Raw genomic sequence first — 16,284 nt, forward strand, 5'->3', positions numbered from 1 at the left:
GAAAGGGAGAAATAGAATGTCTTACATTGCAAGGCAGTATGCCTGGGAAACGTGACAGAGGAAGGCAAAGAGGAAAATATATGGACGCTGTGAAAGAATGAACAGATCTAAGTGTGCGAGGTATCATCGACGCTGTGAGGGATCATTGGATGTGGAGAGTCATGATCGGCCAGGCATGTAAGGCGCAAGTCACATGCAGAAGAAGAATCAATGTCAGTCTCAGATGTCCAGACACTCCTGTGCTTAACCTCACTTTATGGACAGACAATCAATGTCAGTCTCATATGTCCAGACACTCCTGTGCTTAACCTCACTTTATGGACAGACAATAAAAGTCAGTCTCATATGTCCAGACACTCCTGTGCTTAACCTCACTTTATGGACAGACAATCAATGTCAGTCTCATATGTCCAGACACTCCTGTGCTTAACCTCACTTTATGGACAGACAATCAATGTCAGTCTCATATGTCCAGACACTCCTGTGCTTAACCTCACTTTATGGACAGACAATAAAAGTCAGTCTCATATGTCCAGACACTCCTGTGATTAACCTCACTTTATGGACAGACAATCTATGTCAGTCTCATATGTCCAGACACTCCTGTGCTTAACCTCACTTTATGGACAGACAATCAATGTCAGTCTCATATGTCCAGACACTCCTGTGCTTAACCTCACTTTATGGACAGACAATCAATGTCCGTCTCATATGTCGAGACACTCCTGTGCTTAACCTCACTGTATGGACAGACAATCAATATTTTTAAACGATCATACTTTATGTATCGTGCTTTGTCTATTATTGTGGTCTCCATCTTTTTTTTTCTGTCTTGCTTTGGATCCAGAGTAACAATTATTTAGTTCTCCTTCACACTTGTGTAATGGAGTGACATAAAACAATTTTGGATCTTGAACCCTGGGGAGAATGCCACGACCATCCACATTATCTAATCTCCCACTTGATTCCATCAGCTCCTACAATGTCACCCTCATTCTCCTCTGGAATAAAGGTCCAGCTCGGCCAAACGCTTCCTATGACTCGGCCCTCTAGTCCAGGCAACATCTTCAGTAATCTCTTCCGCACCCTCTCCAGCTTCAAATATATTTACTACAGTAGGGTGAACACAACTGTACATAATACTCTGTGTAGCCATGTTGATTCATACACAAGTCAATGGCATGAATAGTGAATTACAGAGGTCTCAACGCTGACACACACACCCCAGTCGTCACAGGCCTCCATTCGCTAAAACCATCTTTAATCATCTCCCTCTGCTTCTTGTTCTCGAACCCGGAGTGAATCCTCCTCGCCAGCTCCCCGTGAATCCCTCGTGACCGAACCTCCCCGATCAGCTGCCACGCGGGATTTTGTTACAGACTTTACCAAAGTTCAGATAAACAACATCACTGCACAACTTCACCCAACTCCCTAGTGAACTCTTAAATAATCTCCAAAATAGTTGACAGATATGATGTCCTCTTGGGCAGTGTAGAGGGTGATTTCCCCATGACTAATGCCCAACCGCCCGAGACTTCAGCTTCACTCCATACTGAGAAAATTCCGATCCCAGCTGTGGAATTACCAACCTGGACTGAAGCCCGCATACTGCCCGTTCCATATCCTCAGAGTCACCAGCCCAATATTCTCACCCATACACAGACGCTTTGGTGCCGGCGATTTGCCGTGGTGTTCCTGCCATGTCCGATTCACAGACTAAGGTGGAACTGGAACCTAATAACCCTCTGCCGGGGCCGGGGCTCAGTCTGGTTCCCCGGTCTGTGTAGAGGTTGCGGATACACTTCAGCCTGTCCCCAGCAGCAAAACCGAGCACATTTGATCACAATCTTCGTGCTGTGAGGGATCTTGCCCAGCACAGCTGGCTGCCCAAAATGTAAAATTACAAAGTAGAAAATGCTGGGAACTCAGTACATCAGACTACATCTCTGAAAGGTGAAATGGTGGAAGACCCAGTTCCAGAACTAAGACTGTCCGTGATCTGCTGAGCGTCTCCAGTATTTTTCTCCTCCTCACTTTAAATTTCCTGCAACTGTAGTATTTCCTCCCTCTTCATTTTAATGCACAGATAGTAACTGATTGCCACCCCACCCCAACCAATGTGTCAGTTGTCAGTTCATTCTGACCCTGGTGTAACTCAGCCCATACGGTCAATGCTCACAGCATCCTTTCCCCCCACTGTCACTCTGTGCATTTGCCCCTGAGGCCGCAGTCTCTGCGCTGAGAGGCCGTGACCACAGAACCAGTGAAACACTCGCTGCAGCTCTGACGGGCTGTTACCATGGAAACAGAGGAAGTGGCTCACTGAAAAAAACCGAAAAAGGAAATAACAAACTCACCATGTGATACAAGTGTCGTTTTGACAAAGATGAACACTGCAGCCATTTTGTAACGGTGATACTAAAATTGAAATGGCCGCTTTTACCCCGCCGTGTGCGGTGTTCAAATAAACCTCTGTCTGAACGGGGGAAACATGCTTCTACTCATACACGTGGAGCAGTGTCCCGAGGGTGAGATCACTCTGTTTAACCCTCGCTGTCTGCAAGCACACAGCGGGCCGAACGCCCGCTTCCGGTGAGATGTAAGCATGTAAAACAATTACCGACCCCAGGCGTCGATCCAGGTGAAGTCTGGATCCGCTACCGGGCCGGGTGATGGAGGTAAAGTTCCCCAGGTACATTTTAATGCGTGTGTTTAATCTCGGCATCACCACCTCATCCCGCTCCTGGGACCAGAACACCAGGGGCTGAGCGGCGGCTCATCTCAGGCGGTCCGGCGTGAAGGTCCCATAACCCGGTCCGACCACGACAGGTTGGATCCAGGAAGCGGGACGAGGCCGCCAGTTCGAGGAAGTTAACGGGACTCCCTGCCCGACATCAGGTCCCCTCAACCACACCCCTCACCCGAATCGGCTTCAGTACTCACCGATGGGAAATTGTTGGTCGCGTTCACCCCTAATGACCGGCCTGAATGCTCACCGATGAGAACTTGATTAATTTGTCCCGCAAAGAGCGATCGGTACACCACTCCCCGCCGACGACCCGCTTCGACAGAGGACGGAAAGAAAAGCACCGCCCATCCGGAGACTGTGAGAGCGGGGGCGGGGCCTCGGAAGCGAGAACCTCAGATGCTGCAGATCTGTGTTTGAAATGGGAGCCAGACGCTGGATCACGTGACGGGAGGAGGGACTCCCTCCTGAACTGGGGACTCTGCTCCTCGCCCCTCACACACTGACCGACCTACCTGCCGCATTTTAAACCTTATTTCATACTTACACCAGCTACATTTTTAATGTTCCCCTCTGTATCTTTCCCGTCCCCATTGCTCCGCCTCCCGGTTCCTGGAGCTTTGCGGGTTCGATTCCATCCCGGTCCGATACACAATGCCCACCCGAACAGGAATTGCGCAGGTTTCATTGAAATCACTTGTCTGTTTATAAACAGTAATTTCTATTCACCATCCTCCGGAGCCTCACTGAACAGGAACCCTGGAACATCAAGTGAGAAACAGCAGGAGGAGGCTATTCAGCTCCTCCAACCATCAAGATGGCGGCTGCTCTCCCATCTCAGCCCACATGTTTCTGCTCGATCCTCATTTCCTCGATCCCTTCGGTCTCCATACATCTGCCGGCCTTTGATTTATGTGAAGATGATCACTGAGACTTCATCGTCCTCCAGGAATCAGTCTGGCGAATCTCTAAAGCAAACACTGTCCAACTTCTTATAATCCTCCATGGAATTAAATTCTATTTCTGTAGCCCCGTATTGCACCCACAACTCACCTCCCACCCATGTCACTATTTCCACCTTGCCACCTCCCCTCAAACCTGGATCCACCTCTCTCTCCCCAGCTCTTGCCCCATCCCTACCCCTCACCGCTTTTCTCTGAATATTTCCTGTCCACTCTCAGTCCAGAGGGAGGGTCTCGGCCCGAAATGTTGACGGTCCATTTCCTTCCACAGCCGCTGCCCGACCCACTGTGTTCCTCCGGCAGTTTGTTCTTTGGTCTGTATAACCCGTGTTAGTATGGGGAGCGGGATTTTACACCAAATACTCTCAGATGCAGGGGTCAAAGGAACACGTACAACACGCTGGAGGAACTCAGCAGGTCGGGCAGCTTCCGTGGACACGAAAAGTCAACATTTCAGGCCGAGACCCTTCGGCAGGATTGAGAGGGAGGGGGCAGGGTCACTATAGTCTATGGTGGGAAAGCTGTTGGAAAAGATTCTTAGAGATAGGATCTATGGGCATTTAGAGAATCATGGTCTGATCAGGTATAGTCAGCATGGCTTTGTGAAGGGCAGATCGTGCCTAACAAGCCCGATAGTGAGCAGGCATATAGATGGGGGTAGTGCAGTGGATGTGATCTACATGGATTTTAATAAGGCATTTGACAAGGTTCCACACGGTAGGCTTATTCAGAAAGTCAGAAGCCATGGGATCCAGGGAAGTTTGGCCAGGTGGATTCAGAATTGGCTTGCCTGCAGAAGGCAGAGGGTCGCAGTGGAGGGAGTACATTCAGATTGGAGGGTTGTGACTAGTGTTGTCCCACAAGGATCTGTTCTGGGACCTCTACTTCTTGTGATTTTTTATTAACGACCTGGATGTGGGGGTAGAAGTGTGGGTTGGGAAGTTTTCAGACGACACAAAGGTTGGTGGTGTAGCAGATAGTATACAGGATTGTCAACGATTGGGCAGAGACATTGATAGGATGCAGAAGTGGGCTGAGAAGGGGCAGATGGAGTTCAACCCGGTAAAGTGTGAGGTGGTACACTTTGGAATGACAAATTCCAAGGCAAGGTAAATGGCAGGATACTTGGTAGTGTGGAGAAGCAGGGGGGTCAGGGGGTACTTGTCCACAGACCCCTGAAAGTTGCCTCACAGGTAGATAGGGTAGTTAAGAAAGCCTATGGGGTGTTAGCATTCATAAGTCGAGGGACAGAGTTTAATAGACGTGATGTAATGATGCAGCTCTATAAAACTCTGGTTAGGCCACACTTGGAGTACTGTGTCCAGTTCTGGTCACCTCACTATAGGAAGGATGTGAAAGCATTGGGAAGGGAACAGAGGAGATTTACCAGGATGCTGCTTGTTTTAGAGAGTATAGATTATGATCAGAGATTAAGGGATCTAGGGCTTTACTCTTTGGAGAGAAGGAGGATGAGAGGAGACATGATAGAGGTGTACAAGATATTAAGAGGAATTGACAGAGTGGACAGCCAGCGCCTCTTCCCCAGGGCACCACTGTTCAGTACAAGAGGACATGGCTTTAAGGTAAGGGGAGGGAAGTTCAAGGGGGATATTAGAGGAAGGTTTTTCACTCAGAGAGTGGTTGTTGCGTGGAATGCAATGCCAGTCATTGGTGGAGGCAGATACACTAGTCAAGTTTAAGAGTCTGTTAGACAGGTATATGGATGAATTTAATGTGGAAGGTTATATGGCAGGCAGGGTTTGAGGGTCGGAACAACATTGTGGGCCGAAGGGCCTGCAATGTGCTGTACGATTCTATGTTCTATAAAGAAGGGGGAAGGGTGGGAAGGCGAAGGCTTTGAGGTGCCAGGTGAAAAACCAGTAAGGGGAAAGATCAAAGGGTGGGGGAGGGGAAGCTGGGTGGGGTTAGGCAGGAAAGGTAGAGAAGGAGTGTAAGGGGAAAGCACTATGTGTAGTTCAAGAAGGCAGAATCATGAGAGAGATGATATTTGTGGCAAATATAATTATGTGATATGTATGTACAATATCTGAAGTATATCACATGGAAATGTTTGTTTGATGATGAACTTCAATAAAAAATAAATTACAAAAAAGTAAATTTACCGATGACACAAAGGTTGGGGGTGTTGTGGATAGTGTGGAGGGCTGTCGAGGTTACAGCGGGACATTGATAGGATGGAATACTGTGCTGAGAAGTGGCAGAGGGCGTTCAACCCAGATAATTGTGAGGTGGTTCATTTTGGTAGGTCGAATATCATGGCAGAATGTCGTATTATTGGCAAGACTCTTGGCAGTGTGGAGGATCAGAGGGATCTTGGGGTCCGAGTCCATAGGACACTGAATGCAGCTGCGCAGATTGACTCTATGGTTAAGAAGGTGTACGGTTCATTGGCCTTCATCAACCATGGGATGAGTTCAAGAGTCAAGTGGTAAAGTTACAGCTGTTTAGGATCCTGGTCAGACCCAACTTGGAGTACTGGACTCAGTCCTGGTCCCCTCAGTGCTGAAAGGTTGTAGAAACTATACAAAGTTTGCAGAAGAGATTTACAAGGATTTTTTCTGGATTGGGGAGCATGCCCTATGAGAATAGGTTGAGTGAACTTGGCCCTTTTCTCCTTCGACAGATGGAGGATGAGATGTGACCTGATAGAGGCGTATAGGATGATGAGAGGCATTGATCGTGTGGATAGTCAGCGGCTTTTTCTCAGGGCTGAAATGGCTAACGCGAGAGGACACAGTTTTAAGAGGCTTGGAAATAGGTACCGAGGCGATGTCTGGGTAAGGTTTTTGTACGCAGACAGTGGTGAGTGCGTGGAATGGCCTGCCGGCGACGGTGTGGAGACGGATAGAGTGGGGTGTTTTAGGAGAATTTTGGGCAAGTACATGGAACTTAGAGGAATAGAGGGCTGATGGGTAACCCTAGGAATTCTCGAAAGTAAGTTCATGTTTGGGACAGCACAGCACTCTTGGCCGAAGGGCCAGTGTATTATGTTATAGGTTCTCTATGTTTCTATGCTTCTATGTTCTCAGTTCATTCCATACCGCCAATGCTCACAGCATCCTTTCCTCCCACTATCATTCTGTTTCCTTTGCTCCTGAGGCCACTGTCTCTACCCTGAGAGGCGGTGAACACTGAGCGTTAAAAAAATGTGCAGCTCTTCTTGCAGTTCTGGTGGGCCGTTACCCTGGAAACGGAGGAAGTGGCCCACCACAAAATAACCTAAAAGGGAAATGACAAACTCGACATCGTATGCTGTGAGTTTCATTGTGACAAAGGTTGACACTGCAGCCATTTTGAAATGAAGAATCTAAAACTGTAAAGTCTGCTTTTAACGTGCTGTATTCAGTTAATTCTCTAGTAGCTCTGGCTAACAAAAATGATCAATAGTTGGCGATCAATAATATATAAACCTCTGCCGTAAATATACGCAGTGAGAAACTCAATCACCATCTGTTGCTGCAAACTCCACAGATTGAACACTGTTTTGCTGAAGAGGTTTCTCTCATCTCAGTTTTAAAGGGAAGCTTGATTATTTGGATGTTGTCCTCTCAAACCCCAGACTCTCGGTTTCGCTCCCGACGCGACTTCCTTGTCCATTCATCCCACCCCCCATCCCACCCCACCGACCTCCCTCCGGGCACTCATCCCTGCAAACGGAAGAAGTGCTACACCTGCCCCCACACTTCTTCCCTCACCACCATCCCAGGCCCCAGACAGTCCTTTCAGGTGAGGCACCACTTCACCTGCGAGTCAACTGGGGTGATATACTGTATCCGGTGCTCCCGATGCGGCCATTTATACATTGGGGAGACGCGCCGCAACTGGCGCTCAGTCATCCAGCAGTTGCGGGATCTTCCTGTGGCCACACACTTCAATTCCACAGACCACTCCCATTCCGACATGTCTGTCCATGGCCTCCTCTACCGTCAAGATGAGGCCACACGCAGGTCGATGGAGCAATACCTTATCTCCCGCCCAGGTAGCCTCCTACCTGCCGGCATGAACATTCAACTCACAGACCTCCGTTGATACCCCTGCCCCCCCTCTTACCCCCATCTCTATCTATTATTTTAGTCTTGTTCTCCTTCTTTCTTTTTCCGCCGTCACTATAATCTCCCCCCGGCCCTACCTTTCTTTCTCTTTTATTTCCCATAATTCTCCACCTTCCCCCCAGCCCATTTCCCTCCAGCCTATCACTTCCCAGTTCACTACGTGATCCCTCCCCCTACTTCTTATCCCCCCTCGACCATCCCATGATACTTCACTCCTGATTAAAAGTTTCGGCCCGAAACATCGTCACTACCTCCTCCCATAGATGCTGTCTGGCCTGCTGAGTTCTGCCAGCATTTTGTGTTTTTACTTGGAGCACTGTGTCCAGTTCTGGTCGCCTCACTATAGGAAGGATGTGGAAGCATTGGAAAGGGTACAGAGGAGATTTACCAGTTTGATGCCTGGTTTAGAGAGAATGCATTATGATCAGAGATTAAGGGAGCTTGGGCTTTACTCTTGGGAGTGGAGGAGGATGAGAGGAGACATGATAGAGGTGTACAAGATATTAAGAGGAATAGATAGAGTGGACACCCAGCACCTCTTCCTCAGGGCACCAGTGCTCAATACAAGAGGATATGGCTTTAAGGTAAGGGGAGGGAAATTCAAGGGGGATATTAGAGGAAGTTTTTTTTCACTCAGAGAGTGGTTGATGCGTGGAATGCTCTGCCTGGGTCAGTGGTGGAGGCAGATACACCAGTGAAGTTTAAGAGACTACTAGACAGGTATATGGAGGAGTTATATGGGAGGCAGGGTTTAAGAGTCGCACAACATTGTGGGCCGAAGGGCCTGAACTCTGCTGTACTGTTCTTTGTTCTATGTTCCAAATAATCTCTTCCCCAGATCCCTCTAAACCTCTTATTCCCAAATATATTCCCTTTGACCTATGACACGTCTGCTCCCGGACTGTGGCCGATACGGGCATCAGTGAGGCCTTTGATCAGGTTCCACATGGTCAGCTGCTGTGGGAAGTTACACCGCATGATACCCAGGGAGAGACGGCGAACTGGATGCACGGTTACCTTGATGCCAGGAAGCTTTTTGGATAGGTAAATAGAGCTTGGAAAATTAGAGGGCTATGGGTAACAATGGGTAATTTCTAAGTTAAGTACAGGTTCGGCACAGATTTGTGGTTAAAGACCTGTATTGTGCTGTAGCTTCTCTATGTTTTCCTTTTTCTTTCTTTCTTTTTCAATCATTTTATTAAGTTTCAAATAGGTAAACATAACAATAATGACAGTGATTCAAAGAGATCGGGATTACATTAATAACGGTCAACATGTACAAACACAGTTTCCAAATAACAGATGTAGTTTAGCCTCCCAATCTCTTAGTAACCAGCCGTGAAAAAGATATTTTATAAAGAGTGAAAAAAGAACCTCAATCTATGAAAAAACTAAACTAAAAAACAAACAAACAAAGATTGGGCTGCCATATCCCATCGGCTAAAATTATATTTTTTTAACTCCGTTCCTCTATACCTGAACAAAAAAATACTAAAAAAAGGATCCAGAAAGTATCAGTTTACATCATTAAAAAAAATATTGAATAAATTTCCGCCAAGTTTCTTCAAATTTAAACGAAGGATCCTTCTTACCGCTCCTATTTTTTTTTTAGTTTAACCATGCAATCGTTTGGGAAAACCAATGAAATGTTGTAGGAGGATTGGAATATTTCTATTTAAGTAAAATGGATCTACTAGCTATTAATGTAACAAATGCAATTGAACGGCAAGCTGATGAGGACAAATGAGTGGATTCTATCACTGGTTGTCCAAAAATTGCAGTAATAGGATGAGGTTGTAAAGCAACACGCAGAACTATTGAAATAATATCAAAAATATCTTCCCAATATTTTCCTATGAGAGGACAATTCCAGAAAATATGTGCCAGGGAGCTACTTAAGAATTACATCTATCACAGACAAGATTTATATGGAAGTTAAAACGAGCAAACTTATCCTTGGATATATGAGCCCAATGAACTACATTAAATTGTATCAAACAGTCTGGCACATCTTGAAGTATTAACTATTTGAATTGTCTCCCATTTCTTTGTAGATAAAGATATTTGAAATTCTCTTTCCCACTCAGTCTGTTTTGTCGGAAGTACCCAAGGGTATTTTCATAATTAAATCATGAATAAATGCTATTAAGCTCTTCTGATATGGATTTAAACTTACTTTTTATTTCTTCTGTAATTTCAATTTGTTGCGATATCCGAAAGCTTACTAAAGTGGCGTTCAGAAAGTTTCTAATCAGTAAATATCTGAAAAATGCTATCTAGGCAAATTATATTCATTAGTCAACTGTTCAAAAGACATAAAACATTCATCCATGAATAAACCACGAAAACATGTTATTCCCTTTGCTTTGCGTAAAAGAAAAAAGCTTGATCAATTCTAGATGGTTGAAAGAAAAAAAAAGATATAATAGAACTTGACAGGATAAATTTATTCAATCCAAAAATAAATACTAAATTGAAACCATATTCGTACTGTGTGTTTAATTATTGGATTTATCATTGGGTTATTCAATTTAGTAAGTGCAAATGGAAGCGGATGCCCTAAAATAGAAGCCAGTGAAAATCCATGGGCAGACACCCGCTCGAGGTTCATCAATTGTGAACATTGAGTTTCATCCAGCTCTTTTGTCCGAAACGTTAATTATCGAATATTAATTGCACAGTAATAAAGTCCAAGATTCGGCAAAGCCAATCCACCTTCCTTTTTTGATTTCTGTAAATACTATTTCTATTCTGCCATATACATGAAGAAATTTTAGAATTAGTAATATAAAAAAAGATTTAGGAATGAAAAATGATACCGCCTGAAACAGATACAGATATTTAGGTAAAATAATCATCTTAATAGCATTAATTCGACCAATCAAAGATAACGACAATGGGGATCATTTAGTAAACAGTTGTTTAACATGATTAATTAAGGGTTAAAAAAAAACTTTAAATAGGTCCTTATGCTTCTTAGCAATTTTACCACGACAATAAATAAAATAATCAGTAAACTACCCAAATGATGATTGTCTATAAATTGAAACTTTCATATTTAATGGCAAAGGACACTCTTATTAAGATTCAATATAACCAGAAATACTACTAAACTGAGCAAGTACCATTATTACTGCAGGAATGGATTCCTTTGGGTTAGAGGTATATATCAACAGGTCATCTGCATACAGTGAAACATTATGCGTCCCATTCCCAGGAATAATTCCAAATATATTGTGTGAATTACGAAGAACGATTTCCAAGGGCATCAGGGCAATATCAAATAGTAAAGGGCTTAAAGGTCAACCCGGTCTAGTACCTCGAAAAAGCCTAATAAAAGAGAGATCTCTGATTATTGGAAAATACAGCGGCCAAAGGTGTATGATACATCAGTTGAATCTAAGATATAAATTGTGGGCTAAAATTAAATTATTGAAGTATATAAAAAATATTCCCATTCAAGTCTGTCAAAAGACTTCTTGGCGTCAGGCGAAATAACACATTCTGGAGTATTAGATGAAGTTGCGTATACAATGTTCATTAACCTCCTAACATTAAAATGCGAATTACGATTTTTAACAAATCCTGACATACTCGGAGACAATTTCCGGCCATTTCTTCTCTAATCTAATTGCTAATATTTTGGTATGGATTTTAGAATCCACATTCAAAAAAGATATACGTCTGTATGATACACATTAAGTGGGATCTTTGTCTTTTTTACCAATTAGAGAAAAAAGATGCTTCCTAAAAGGTTTGTGGTAATATAACTACAAATAAAACATCTTCAAAAATTCTACATAACCAGGGAGAAAGTAAATCAGAAAAAGATTTTTAAAATTCAGATATATACCCAACCGGGTAAGGTGTTTTACCAGAGTTCATCGAAAAAATTGCTTTCTTTATTTAGTAATGGGCACATCTACTGCTAAACGTTCATCAGTTTAATTAATTAATTAAGAATAATTAATCTCATCATGGTCAACCGTCAAAATACCTCACGTATGCGAACTTTATTAATCAGACGTTTCGCCGAAGCAGCTTTCAATATTTGACCAATAAATTACTGGATTTATTACCATGTATATAAAATTGACTCTTAGTTTTAAGTAATCGGTTTTCAATCTGGGATGGTATTAACAAACTGTGTTGCATCTGAAGTTCAACTCTCTCTTCATAAATCTCCAGATTGGAAACAATGGAATATTTATCAATGTCCTTATTCTTATCAAACAATGTACATATTTCACTATTAATTCGTTTTTACAATTCTGCAGAGTATGAAATAATTTTTGCCACGGATATATAATATATATAGGTATCCCACAATAGCCCACCGGAAATTTCTTCCGTTGAGTTAGTTGAAAAGAAAAATTCAATCTGTTCTTTAATGAAATTAACAACATTTAAATCCTGTAGCAAAATAGAGTTGAATCGCCATTGTCTATTTCTAAAAGTTACATCAATTTAATTGATAATTTCAAAGGGACATGATCAGAAATGGCGATTGCATCATCCGCACACACAGTTATAGAAGAAACTAATCGCGAATCAATAAAGAAGGTATCGATTCTAATTATGATATTTATGAAAAAATGAAATACATTAGGATGTAAAACCCTCCAAATTTCTAAAATTCTCGAGTCCGCTAAAATGAATTAATAAAAGTAGCAGATTTGTTTGGAAGTACCTGATTGGGAGCAGACCTATCCATCACAGTATTCAGACAACATTTAAAATCTCCGCCCACTATTAACATATATTCATTTAAATGTAGAAGATGTACAAATATATTCTTAAATGATTCAAGATAGTCAGTACTCGGTGCATAAATGTTAACCAAATCTACCTTTTGTTTATAAAGTAAACCGGTAATTAATAGAAATCTACCATATGTTCTGAGATTATGTTATAATGAACAAATGAGATCGAGGTGTCTATGAAAATTGAAACGCCTTTCAGTTCGGTCGGTGAGTTAGAATGAAACAGTTGATCTTTCTAAAAACCTTAAAAAAACGCTGATTATCTTCCTTGACCTTGTTACGCTCCCCGTAACTGGGTGTCTTACCAGCAAAGATAGAAGTGTCCGTTGGAGTCTGGTACTATTTTCCAAACAGTGTTTATTAGTAAAATATACAAATCAATATCAACAATGCAAATATACAGAGAATACACGTTAGCAATCCTAAACCTAAAAGTGTGGGTATAATAATAATCAATAATAAACAAGCTCTATCGATGTTTAGGAGATAATGAATTGTCATATGTGAATATAAAGTTCAGTTCGTTCATACAGGTTGAGGTAGTTGTTGGTCGATGTGTTGTAATTGTTGGAGAGAGAGAGAGAGAGAGAGAGAGAGAGAGAGAGAGAGAGAGAGAGAGAGAGAGAGAGAGAGAGAGAGAGAGAGAGAGAGAGAGAGAGAGAGAGAGAGAGAGAGAGAGAGAGAGAGAGAGCAAACAGTAACAGCTATTGTCTTGCAAACCTTCATTTACTTTCTTGATTCTTCGATGTGTTGTTGTGGCCATTCAGTTATGACCCCTCTGTCCATTAGCTAGACCGTTCTTCCATGGTTGACTCGTCACCCAGGCAAGGGTGGACACACACACAAGCACCCACCGGCCTCGCTATAAATACTGTGAGTTAAAATTGACCGATCCTTCGTTCGGTCTCCGATGCCTCCACACTTTCTCGTGGGTTCCAATCCTTAAACAGTGCTCACTAGTGTATCTCTTGGTGCGTTTCCTGGTGTGTCTGAGGGGTGTCTCCCCAGACCTCACTTTTATCCCTACTCACGGGGTCTCAGGTGTCAATCAGCTTTGAATGGCTTAGTCCATCAAACCAGCCCACTCCGGCTGTCCACTGAGGAATTTCAATGAACAGAATAGTACCAAGTAAACAGCCCTCTCCGGAGCTGTGAGTCTTACTGGAGTCATAATATTGTCTCTCTCCCCCGGTGTTATCTCGCCCTTGTCTGAAGCAAATGTTCCAGTCCCAGTATGTTTTTGTTCCATCTCTTTCTCTCTCATTAGCAGCCTGGCAACAGAAACGGTTTGTAATTCTCCCAGGGGAAGGGGACGTGGGCAACCTTGCGCCCTTCTGCCCATCAGAACTGTTCATCCTTCACAAGAACCTCATTGAAGCCGATCAAACGTTGAAGATCCTCGATAGAGTACGTGTGGAGATAAGGCTTCCTGAGGTGGGGCGGGAGCGATACTAAAACTGCAGAACACGGCCTCAGAATGGAGGGATTTCCATTTACAACGGAGAGTGGGTGGGAGGAATTTATTTTGCCGGAGAGGAGTGAACCTGTGGAATTCGTTGCCACAGACGCCCATGGAGAAGAGGTTACTGGGCATATTTTTAGTGGGAGTTTCATTGGGATTCAGCCAACTTGATCAGCGAAGATCAAATGTTGGAGCAGACCCGATGGGCCAAATGGCTTAAATCTGCACTCCCAATGATTTGAAGTTCCTGGCAATCTAGTTGTCAGCATCTCAGAACATCTACATTAGACCCAACACATTCAGCCAGATGTGAATAAGGTGTCATGTTCCCGACCGGACAGCGTCAAACATCCAGGTGGCGGAGCGTAGTAAGGTGTCTCTTTCCCTTTAAGACTCGGAATGCCATTTATTATCTGCCAATCTTCCTTCATGGAATCTATGTCCTTAAAGGCCTCAGGCTGAGATCTCAGCTCTCAACCGTAGGAGATCCATGTCTTGTACTGCTGTTTGTGACTTTATCTTTCGATTTCATTGTTGTCCTGTTTATTTCAAGTCTGAGTCGGAGTGTGTTCGAGAATCTAATCGCCACTTGCTTTCATCACCACCTATGGCTCTCTCGTAACAGAAGGGATTACAACGTTAGGAGTTTGAGGTGATGTGGTCTGTCATTTATAAACCATAGAACCATAGAAGATTACTGCACAAAAACAGGCCTTTCGGCCCTTCTTGGCTGTGCCGAACCATTTTTCTGCCTAGTCCTACTGACCTGCACTTGGACTATATTCCTCCACACACCTCTCATCCATGTACCTGTCCAGGTTATTTCTTAAATGCTAAAAGTGAGCCGGCAGTTACCACTTCATCTGGCAGCACGTTCCACACTCGCACCACTCTCTGTGCGAAGAAGCCCCCCTAAAGTTCCCTTTAAACTTTTCACCCTTCAACCTTAACCCTTGAGCTCTGATTTTTTTGTCCCCTCGCCTCAGTGGAAAAAGCCTGCTTGCATTCATTTTATCTATACCCATCATAATTTTATACGCCTCTATCATGTCTCCCCTCATTCTTCTACGTTCCGATGAGTAAAGACCAAAACTATTCAACTTTTCTCTGTAACTCAGTTTCTCAAGTCCCGGCAGCATCCTTCTAAACCTTCTCTGCACTCCTTCAAACTTATTAATATCCGTTTTGTAATTTTGTGACTAAAACTGCACACAATACTCCAAATTCGGCCTCACCAATGCCTTATATAACCTCACCATAACATTCCAAGTCTTATACTGAATTAGACTGATTTAGAAAGGCCAATGCACCAAAAGCTCTCTTTACTACCGTATCTACCTCTGAAGCTACTTTTAGGGAATTATATATCTGTATTCCCCGATCCCTGTTTCCCACTGCAGTCCTCGGTGCCTTACCATTAGCATTGTATGTTCTACCTTGTTTTTTCCTTCCAAAGTGCAATACCTCACACAGTAGTCCATCTGCCATTTCTTTGCCCTCTCTAAGTCCTTCTGTAGCCCGTCTACTTCCTCGAAACTACCTGCCACTCCACTTGTCCTCATTTGGTCTGCAAACAGTGGAGCCACGTTCAGGGATCTATGAACACGGAGCGCAAGGCCCCTCTGCTCATCGAAAAAGTTTTGTCTTTAATAGTGTGCTATATGTTTGTATTTGTCCGTGTTGAACTCCACTGTCATTTTTCCAACCATATCTGCAAGGGATGTCAGCAGAGCGGCAATGGCTTCAATTTCTGGGGGGAAAAAATGAGGAAGATGCAGGACATGTGTATTCTTAAAAATGAAGAAGTATTCAATTATCAAGAAGTATTCAATTGTGGCAAAAAAGGGAACTCAAGGCTCTTGTAAAAGCTAAAGAAAGGACATACAATAATTTATCCCGGGATCAAAGGGAAATGAAGGCACAAACATCGGTGTACGGTTAACCCTTGAATTCGTGATAACATTGCCTGCGACTCCGCGAAAGTCAGGTTATATCTTAAATTTATACAGTGAATTTTGGGCGATAGCCAACAGCCAAATATACACACTGAGCGATTTCAAGAAGCACTTGTTGGAAATCAGCCAGTCTCCGAAGGCTTTCGTGCGGTGCACAAAATTAGAACTGCACATCTGTTGTCAGTTCCTCCATTACCAAGACAGTTTCGCAGAAAAGTTAACATTACCTCATTCTTGGTATAAAATGTGGTTAGCTTCTGTTAGCTCGCACAATCAAGGCAGCGTCTGCATCTTATCCTGTGGCTTCAGTCTTCAGCTAGTCA

At 43.5% G+C, this 16,284-nt stretch overlaps 2 protein-coding genes across 2 annotated transcripts in view; one reads left to right on the forward strand and one right to left on the reverse strand.

Annotated features, from left to right (window-relative positions):
- Positions 1–2,403, reverse strand: part of LOC140720483 (NACHT, LRR and PYD domains-containing protein 3-like) — a 67,069-nt gene extending 64,666 nt beyond the window's left edge. Inside the window, exon 1 of the mRNA XM_073035334.1 lies at positions 2,358–2,403. Coding sequence (XP_072891435.1) covers positions 2,358–2,403 — 46 coding nt within the window. The remainder of the gene's footprint in view (positions 1–2,357) is intronic.
- A 585-nt stretch (positions 2,404–2,988) lies between these two features.
- LOC140720485 (uncharacterized) overlaps positions 2,989–16,284 on the forward strand; it is a 47,918-nt gene continuing 34,622 nt past the window's right edge. Inside the window, exon 1 of the mRNA XM_073035335.1 lies at positions 2,989–3,106. Within this exon, the coding sequence (XP_072891436.1) occupies positions 2,989–3,106 (118 nt within the window). The remainder of the gene's footprint in view (positions 3,107–16,284) is intronic.

This window comes from Hemitrygon akajei, unplaced genomic scaffold (genome assembly GCF_048418815.1).
Source record: "Hemitrygon akajei unplaced genomic scaffold, sHemAka1.3 Scf000043, whole genome shotgun sequence".
In the NCBI taxonomy this organism is placed as follows: Eukaryota; Metazoa; Chordata; class Chondrichthyes; order Myliobatiformes; family Dasyatidae; genus Hemitrygon; species Hemitrygon akajei.